Here is a 10,390-nt window from a genome sequence, read left to right on the forward strand (position 1 = left end):
TAAACACCGATGTCTTAAAAATTGTTACATATAAAACACTGAGGTGTTGACATCTAACAACCTAACAGACTATAAAACACTGATGTGAAAAACACTGTTACATATAAACACTGTTAACATAAACAAATGTCTAAGCTTAAACAGATGTTTGCCCATAAACAGAAGTTTGGCCATAAACAGATGTTTGCCCATAAACATCTGTTTGCAAAAAAAGACCAATTTCAAGAATACTATACCCAAACAATCAAAATGAGGAGCTTAATAATCATCCAAGTGTACTTGATTTTTATTTATTAGTATAAACATGAAACAACAATGTCTTCAAATCACTGGATTAGATCATGAACCCATATTAGAGGTCAAACAAAACAACAACAGGACCACATGAATAATATCATTTCCACTTTTACTTCAATTCACTTAAATGATAGGGTGATTTGGGATTTTGTACTTGTTTAAAAAACAAGATATTGAACTAAATTCAAACAGATGTTGACCAAAAGTCAATCAAATGTTGGCCAATAGTGAAATAGATGTTGACCTTAAACAGATGTTTGGTTTAAGGCCAAACATCTGTTTAAGTCCAAATATCTGATATAGAAGGCGAAACATTTGTTTAAGGTAAAACATATGTTTAAGGTCAAACATCAGTTTATGGCCAAACATCTATTTAAGGTCAAACAACTGTTTAAGTCCAAACCTCTGATATAAAAGGCCAAACATCTGTTAAAGGCCAAACATCTGTTTAACCATGAACAAATGTTTAAGTTAATATGATCTACTATCTTCTCACATTGTTTTCCTCTTATAAACATTGTTCAACCTAACATGGGTTTCCATTATCTATTGACCTTAATGCAAACAGATGTTCAAACCAGTGTTTGTTATTGAACTTTACAAAATTACATAGAATTCAAGAAAACGAAACTAAATTTAAAATCTAAGAACAACACCAAGAAATTTACGAACCTAACAGCAAAAATTTAGTGCTTTTAGCTTAAAATTTAGTGCTTTTATCTTTGAACTCCATCAAAGTATATCTTCGACAATCGCCATGAACTCCACGGAAGTACTCAATGCATCAACAGCATGATTTATAAAAAGCTGATCTCCCGTGAACAGACCAAGATGCAGTACATGAAAACACTTCTTCAGTTGTGGAAGTGTAGCCATGTCCTCATATACTTAATACTTAACTTTGTTCATAAAGAGCTGCTTTAAACCAAACTTTATGCTTCTTTTAATACAAAAAAGGCAGGAAACACCATTACTCTAGTAAGATAAAATCTTGTCTTACAGCAATAGCAGATGCTTTCTTGCGTTTAGTAGGAACTACTACGGCTTCTACATCATCATCATCTGTCCAGAGTCACATATAATCATCATTTAGTCACCAGCAAAAATCATTATAAACGTAGATTTAAAAATATTTCTTTGTGTTTAATTTAAATTTACGCTTCTTTAATACAAACCTATAATAACCCGTAGCAGATTGTATGAATTTCAAACAACTGTGATTAGACTGAAATATAAAGCAAGAATTAGAGTATATCACTTCAAAATAAAAAAATAAAAAATTCAAAATTGGAGTAGCAAAACACACATACTTTAAACGATGTTGGAACAATGATACTGGAAACCGTAAAAAAATCATCATCATCATGATCATCTGCAGCAGATCATTCACAATCATCATTTAGTCACAACTAAGATAACAAAACTTGAGTAAAAATCAAAAACAAAAACAAATACCATTATCAAGGGAAACTACATATCAACAATTTTTTTCTGAAAATGGGTTAGAGAGAGCTTCAGTTTTCTCTTATCCTTTATGAACAAACGCCGAGTATTGAGAAGAAGAGATACATATCGTCCATTCAACTTACAACTCTCCCATCAAAGAAGGTAGCGCATGCAACTTTTCACGATGTTGCAACAATTATACTGCAACATCGATATAGAAAGGTTGATGTGTGATGGGAAGCTTCATTGAAACGACGACGTTGGAACAATGATACTGGAACGATGATTATATAAGAAGCAGTGGTTAGTTATAACAGTCCTTAGCACATTCAACTTTAACAGGGATTTGTCATCAACAGTGGATAGGCCTCATCAGTATTTAAGTCCATCAGTCTTTGTAAGGAGCAGTGGTTAGTTATAACAATCCTTAGCATGACCAGCTGTTATAACCATTTAACACTTTGAGAGGAAGCAAGGGTCGGTCTATTTGATTGAGAGGAATAATTACATTACATCCCTGTTGAAAAATAGAATTGATAAATTTAGGGAAAGTGAGGTTGAAAGATGATAACCCAACAGTGGAGGATCTCATTCTACAGCTTCGATAAATTAAGGGTACTCTCATATAATGGTTCCTGGCTGCTTCCAAAGAATCCGCAGTTTGGACATCTGTTGTTCTTCAAACATCTATTATCTATTATCTATTCTATCTATTATTATCTATTATATATAATAGATAGAATAGATAATAGATAATAGATGTTTGAAGACAACAGATGTCCAAAGTGTCGCTTCATTGGAAGCATCTAGGAAGAATTATATGAGAATACACTTAATTTATCGAAACTGTAGAATGAGATCTCCACTGTTGGGTTAACATCTTTCAACCTCACTTTCCCTAAATTTATCAATTCTATTTTTCAACAAGTATGTAATGCAATTATTACCTTATTTAAGATACCTTCAACTGCATCTTCTGATAAATCAACATTCATTTCACTCAAATGATCCCTTCAACTGCATCTTCAATCATGAACTATCTAAAGAAATGGATGAAATCATCCAAAAATACCCAAAATAAAACTAAGTAAACCATCCAATATTCTTGAGTACTCACCATTAATGTGATGACCAATATAAAATCAAACCCTAAAAGCATACAAATCATAATGAAATATGAAAGAAACAAACCAAAAAACTTGTTGGGTGATTAAAATTAAAAGGATATCATACGCAATATTCAGATAATTAGAATGACCATTTTTACCTTACTTGACAACATTAGCAAACAACATCAAACAATAATAGCAAACACCTGATGTTGAATCCACTGTAGATGTTGAGTCGACTGTAGATGCTGAACCACTGATGTTACAAACATATACTACCTCGGGAACTGGAAATTTAAAAGGATCGGCTTCAAAGGCTTCAACAATCAGAAGATTCAAATCTCAAGCAAATGAAACCCTAATTTCAAAAAGAATAATCGGTAAACATATTCAAAGATCAATAATCAACAGATGTTGTACTCATATCATCACTGTTAAGAAAAAAACCCTTACTTTCTGAACATATTCAAACATACCAGTTCATGGCGGAAATCTATCCGCAGGTAAGCGGATTTCAACTTTGATGACCATGATGAGATTACAATTAGAAATTAGGGTTTAATTAAAACTTTGTATAAAAATAAGAAGAAATCAACACAGATCTATAAACATACAAATCAAACCTCAAATGGAAGAACCTTGCCGACGAAGAAGATGAAAGAATCTTCCCAACTATAGCTCGGGATGATAATTACAAAAGCCAGATTACCTCTTCATGGTATAATCAGACATAAAAATTACAAAGGCTGAATGATTCATGATAAGATGATTTGCTTTGATCTTTGATTAAGAAGGAAGAAGAGTACATGAGAAGAAGATTCAGATTCAGGGTTTTGAAAAAGAAAAAAGGAGACGGAGGGAGTATAAAAGGGATGGAAGTGTGGTACTGTTGGGCGGGAAAACAGAACTGAGGATGCCCTAATTTACTGACACGTGGCCGAAATAACTTTCATTTATTATATATAATAGATGTTATTTTTTAAACCTTATTAGTATAACATCAAGTTTTCAGTTTCTATGTTTGATTGTTGAATAGTAAATTTAAGGACATAATTGACGAAGTTGTAGATAAAATGTTACCCCCTTGAGATCAAGGGTTCGAGCTCCATGAACATTAAATGTTTTTCCTTTTTTATTCTAAATAATTGTTCCAATTTAGTGGTGAGATACAGAAATTATTTAAAAATCGATTGTGTAACTATCTCGATGTAAATAAAAAAGTAATATTGTGTTAATAGGATGGCTGATATATGGTAAATGTTGAATACTTGAATACAATAAAATGGAAAGCGCAGTGATGTTTAGTTGAATAAAATATAATTGAAACCTAAATAGAGAAGTATTATTTTCTTAAATGACTTGGTAGAAAAATATGATAGTGGTAATTGACAGATTGACACCTACCCTTTGTCTTCCCCCTATCTCTCTACAATTTCTCTTTCTATAGTCTATCACCACCACACCATCACAAACCACTACCACACCATCACCACACCACTGTCCTCACCGCCACCTAACACAATCACTACCACCTGCCAGAAAACACCTCGCCTCCATCCTCCGCCACCACCACCGGCCGACTGCCAGCACCATTAGCACCAAACCGCCACGACCACCATCATTTACACAACAGTGCATCACCACCACCTAGCCGCCGCCACAACATCACAACCACTTGACCACCACCACCACAGCACCACCACCAACCGTCATCATCTCCGTTTCAACAGCTAGCAACAACGCTTTCATCCTCGTCATCTTTGGCCTTTTGGCGCCATTTTTGGCCATGAGAGAATGTGTGAAGAGAGTAGAGAAAGATAAATGGAGGTTTATGAGGTGATGGAAAACGAACAGGAGAGATAAAAGTGAAAAGGACTGATCAGGGTGTGCTTTAATGAGTTGTACATATTGCTTTATACACTTGTAAAAAATTGAACAGTAAGAGTCTCTGACATAGTAAAATTACAAATTAATATAGGGGAAATATCTCTTCCAATGGTTTGGGGGCTTAAGTAGGATTGCAATCAGGCTTAACTAACAATTTTAACTACGTTAGTGATAAAGAACCTAGGTGTAATTGTTTTTTTATAAAAGAAAGAATATGACTGTAACTATTGAAGTTAAACGAATTAAAACATAAAAAGGACGAAAAGTGTAAGAATAACGATTCCGAAAAACAGCCTAAGGCCATGTTTGGCTTAGCTTTTCAAAACAACTTATGACTTTTTGGAAAAGTTAATAAGTCACAATGGAGTGACTTATTGACTTTTCCTCTCACATAAGGGTATACAGTGTGGTGCGGGAAATGAGTTCGGCAAGGGGTTTGCCGCGCGGCAACACCGCCACCGACACCCTTTACCGCTCGGTTTCGTTGTCGCTCGGTGACCAAACGCCGATCGGGTGAGGAGGGAAGGGAAGGAGAGAGGGGGTAGTGTGGGGCGGGGTCCATTCCAATCTCAACCAATCACACCTTTTTTTCCTTTTTTTTAAATAGTTTACCACTTCACCAAGTGTCTAACCATTACCAACATTTTTTAGCATAGTTTACCACTTTGGCATGTCACACTCTCATTGGTTGATTTTTTAGTTTGTCACTCTCAAGTGTTTAACCACTCCTTACACCCTAAGGGTGTAGGGAGTGGTTATATACTTGAAAGTGGTAAACTTCAAAATCAACCAATGAGAGTGTGTCATGCCAAAGTGGTAAACTATGCTCAAAAGTGTTGGCAATTGTTAGATACTTCATGAATTGGTAAACTATTTAAAAAAGGGAAAGATGTGTGATTGGTTGAGATGGCATGGACCCCACAACACACACCCCCTCTCTCTCTCTCCTTCCCTCCCTTCACCACTTCGGCAACCCATCACTGAATTGGCAAACTTTGAGTGGTAAACTTATGTTGGCGGTGATGTTCCCAATTGGTAAACTAAGTTTACCGCATGAAACCGACTCTGTATATTAGTTTGATGCGAAACACCTTTTTAACTTTTTAAAAAGTAGGGTTTTTTGCATATTTCCCCTTAAAAAAACTTGAAATTGCATATATACCGGAGTCAAAAATTAAATTGCATATTTCCCCTCTATTAACTAGTAAAATTGCAAATTTACCCATTTTGATTTAATTTATTAAAATTAAATTATAGAAAGACTATTTTACCCTTCATTTTACTAAACTTTAGAAAATTGCATATTTACCCTTTTTTTACTAGTTTTTGTCTTTTTTCACTACTTGCAATTTTTCATGAATTTTTTTTTCCATTATTTTTTCTCAAGAACAAGAGTAACAATCATAAAAAAAAAATTGAAAATCATCTAAATAGAAAACAAAATGCCAAAACATTAACCTATTACTCTACTATAAAAGAAAAGACTAAACACTAAATACTTCAAGCTAAAAAAAAGACTAATCACTAGATGACAAACAAGAGTCAATACTGTTAATTTTTATAACCAAAATGACAAACAAGAGTCAATACTATTATTTATAGGTTTTAGTGTTTTCCAGCATGTTGGAAAAAAATTGTATCACCTTCAGATTTCTAGTTGGATCGGTGACGGAATATGGCCGGAAAAGTCAATACTGTTATTTCATATAGATTTCTAATAAGTGTTGGTAATTTTTATAATCAACATCATTCGAATTCATTCAATGAAGTATTCGAATTCATTTAATGAAGTATTCAACTTCATATAGATTTTTACAGCAGGTGACGGAATATGGCCGGAAAAGTGACGGTGGTTTGGTACACTTGTTCAACAGTAGACGCCGTAGAAGAAATAAAACAATATGGCCGGAAAAGTGATAACTAACCTTAAATACTCACAGACGCCGTAGAAGGAACGTCGACCGCCTGAAGAAACGTCGTAGAAGAACTGAAACGTCGTGATGTGAATCTAGAATGATAACTATGAACCAGATTTTTCTCAAAACAAGATCTTAATTTAGAAAAGGGTAGTTTTGTCATTTTAATAGAGAAGGGGAAATATGCAATTTTTATTTAGGCTTAGCTAAATACACGAGTGTTTTTAAGGGGAAATATGCGATTATTCCTAAAAAGTAAATAAGCAAAATCCCAAATACCCCTTAAATATTCGCCACCATCTTTACAACAATTATTCTGAAAGCAATTCGAAGTTTCTACTGATTCTCGTTAATGGCGAAAGAGATCAAAGAACCTTGCAAGAAGGAAGCATGCGACATTCAATCTTGCCTCTCCAAGAACAACTTTCTTCCCCAAAGGTACCTTTCTCATTTACAATTCGCAATTATGCTTAACCTAATTCATTTTCACGCTTTTTCTTCGATCACTTACTTCGGTTTCTGTCATATGATTTATATAGACTACTTGATTGGATCCAGCTCTCAATTCGGTTACGGATTTTAATTGCAATAGTTCGATATTGTTTTTTTTTTTTTTTTTGAACCCTAGGTTAGAAATTTGATAAATATTCAGTCGTTTTACATGAATTATGCTTCAATTTATGTTATTATCATGGAAGTAAGGATGTATGCAGTGAAGATGTTCCAAAATTTGCAATAATTTAATATCTTTTTTTCTCTATTTTTCAAAGCCCTAGCTGGAAATTTGATGAATAATCAGTCGTTTTACATGAATTATGCTTCATCATTATATGCTATTATATTGGAAGTAAGGGTGTATGTGGTGAAGATGTTCCAAAAATTGCAATAACTTGATTTCATTTTTTTGTATGTTTTCGAAACCCTAGGCTGGAAATTTGTAAATCAGTCATTTCACATGAATTATGTTTCAATCTATGCTATTCGCCTGTTATCCTGGAAGTAAGGGCTATGTAGTTAATATCCCGATACATCACCGATATATCAGTGATATATCGGTTATCGGCCCCCTGCCGAGATATCGATGCGAAATATCGGTCAGAATATCTGTATCGATAATATCGGCGACATAGTTATCGATTGCGCCTGTTGCGAGCGCTATTGCGTTTAGCGATGCGAAGCGGACTACCGGCGCTAAGTGGCTCTAGCGACTGAAAAGCGGGAAAAATAGCGACTAGGCACGTATTCCGGCGGCGAATTCCGGCGCCGGTGCTGCAACTTCTGCCGGAAACGAGGAAGATGGAAACCGAAGGCTCAAATTGATAAGAAAGAAAGAAGAGATACCTTGTTTTGATGGCGTTCATAGTAGTTTTTCTAGTGCTTTTCTGTAATTTCATGGTCGTCGTATACAGATTTGGAGTTCTGGACGGCGGAGATTACAATTGGGTGACGATCCAGCTATTTTAGGTTTAAATTAGTTTGTAGTTTTACAATTTAACCCCTCGATTTTGCTATAGTTTACATTTACTCTCTAACTTGTAAATTTTTACATAAAAAGAGTGAAATTAGTTTGTGCATTTTAACATTTACCCCCTCTATCTTTACTAGTTTACATTTGGTTCTTAAACTTACAAAGCTATGAATATAAAGTATAAAATTAACATTATAATATATGTATATAATTATAAATAGCTATATTTTTATTTTTAATATTTTCTACTACCTTATCGCTATACACAAAATAGCGGGCGCTATTTCGTCGCTATCACTACGTAGCATATAGGTCGTCTGTCGCTATTGACCGCTATCCGCTATCGATAACTATGATCGGCGATATTGACCAATGTTGGACCGATATTCCCGATATCAGTGCCTTTCTTTTTAGTTCTACCATTTGTCTTTCTTCTTATTGCTGCTATTAGTGTTTTAAGTCTTAGTCAGTTCCTACTTGCTACAATTGTTGGTGTTTTGCAAGTTGCAAAAGGTTAATAACTTAATTTGCTAATGGTAGGAGAGTATACTAAATTGTTACTGTTAAATTGCTATATACATAAGTTTAGCATGATATTAAAATTACCGATATCCCACTGATATCTCACTGCGATAACTGATATCTCAAATATCGGTCCTTGCCCGATATCCGATATTTTACCGCATTAATTACTTAGAGTAAGGGTGTATGTAGTGAAGGTGTTGTGAAAATTTTAGTGTGAAGTCATGACTTATAATGTTAATAAGCTTTGGCCCCACATTATGTATTATCTAGATTGTATCGACTTCTTCCACCACTATTGTTCAAGATTGGATTACTTGGAAACATCACTTATTATATATTTTGTTCTTCACCTTTATGTATTTGTTTCCTGTTAACCATGTTTGATCGTTGATGGTAACAGGTGCATCAGAGTTATTCAATTACTACAATCATGCTGCGAGCAATGCAAGTATAAATCAACGCATTGTGGCTCTGTTTCTGGTCTTCTAAAGCAAATTAACAAGTGATATTTGCACTTCAAACAAGAGGGTGGTAGGGAATGAAGCTCTGTTTTTGTCACTTTCTTGAGGAGAACTAATGATGTTATAGTGAGTTTGACTTTTTTTCTCATGCTTTGCGATAGTTAAATCACTTGTGCTCTATAATTACACCTTCAGTATGCTTTTAACCAAAGAACACGCACTGATTCTAGGGGATGTATGTATCCTAGTGTAGAATGTGCTAGAGGTGGAAAAATGGATGGGTCAGTTTGGATACGGGTCGGGTTCAGTTGACTCCAAAACACCTGTTGTTCATTCTTAATCTAACTTGTTAAATAAATGATTTAGGAGGTTGTATACATTAAAATTTCACATTGGGAGATCGTCAGACTCGTTTCCTTATTAAGTAAATTCATTGATTTTATCCATTTGACCCGTTAAGAGAATAGAATACCCCAAATCAACCCGTTTTAAGTAAACGGGCCGAGATTCAAAATTTCCACCTTCAGAGTTTTTTTTATGTATGTGTTTGAAGTGAAATATCGTGGAGAAACTGTTTTGCTTACATGGGATAAATCGTTCATGATGCAGTGATTAATTTACATTGACATGATGGTTTTCTTGATGTCAATCATTCGTTATTGCAGTAATAGTGGTATCGAAATATGTTCAGTTATTGAAATTTGACTGTAAAAACTGCAGGAATAAATGATGACATGGTGATTCTTAAAAAGTGGTAGCTGAATGGAAGCATGTACCATAAACAACAGGAAACAGTTTTAGAGAAATAGTAGGATGAACTAGTTTGTAGAAATGGCTAAAATACTCTTAAAACAGGCTTGCCATTGTTTTAGTTTTCTTTTCTCTCGCAAAACTATTGTAGTGTTTTGGTTTAATTGGTTGAGTTAATGTATTTTTTATTAAGATCGTGTTATAGGTAGTATGTACAAGTAATTGAAATACATGCGTACATGTTATGAAATTAAAAAAATATTCGGCTTAGTGCCCTGCAACACGGGCGGGCATAACACTAGTTCGTGTACAATTGGCATGACTAAAAATACATCTAGTTTTGAAAAAGATGAGTTTTATATACATGTTTATGTTGATCATGGTTACAAAAGCATATATCACAGATCATGGATCTTGTACAAGACACTTTTCTTATACGAAGTGTAGGAGACAAGCTCAGCCATTGATCTCCCAAGATCAATGACTCAAAGTAAGGCGGTGGCAATTTCGTAAATCTCAGGCTCAAACAAT

General features: G+C 34.4%; 1 protein-coding gene and 1 long non-coding RNA gene across 3 annotated transcripts; one reads left to right on the forward strand and one right to left on the reverse strand.

Moving 5' to 3' along the window:
* Positions 1–1,588: 1,588 nt before the first annotated feature.
* On the reverse strand, positions 1,589–6,791 carry LOC110867729. The gene is made up of 4 exons (XR_002551819.2): positions 6,665–6,791; positions 2,691–3,210; positions 1,753–2,260; positions 1,589–1,669 (listed from the first exon to the last, which is right to left on the reverse strand). It is a non-coding gene; the product is annotated as an uncharacterized LOC110867729 (long non-coding RNA).
* LOC110867728 (cx9C motif-containing protein 4) lies at positions 6,388–10,157 on the forward strand. Of its 2 annotated transcripts, XR_002551818.2 has the most exons (3): positions 6,388–7,093; positions 9,049–9,235; positions 9,830–10,157. XR_002551818.2 is itself a non-coding variant. In XM_022116734.2 (2 exons), the coding sequence occupies exons 1-2, from the start codon at positions 7,008–7,010 to the stop codon at positions 9,152–9,154; spliced, it is 192 nt and encodes a 63-aa protein (XP_021972426.1). In that variant the 5' UTR covers positions 6,388–7,007; the 3' UTR covers positions 9,155–9,494. The 2 variants fall into 2 exon arrangements, 1 of the variants encoding a protein (XP_021972426.1); XM_022116734.2 differs by lacking the exon at positions 9,830–10,157 and having other exon boundaries at positions 9,049–9,494.
* Positions 10,158–10,390: the final 233 nt, after the last annotated feature.

This window comes from Helianthus annuus, chromosome 11, assembly GCF_002127325.2.
Source record: "Helianthus annuus cultivar XRQ/B chromosome 11, HanXRQr2.0-SUNRISE, whole genome shotgun sequence".
In the NCBI taxonomy this organism is placed as follows: Eukaryota; Viridiplantae; Streptophyta; class Magnoliopsida; order Asterales; family Asteraceae; genus Helianthus; species Helianthus annuus.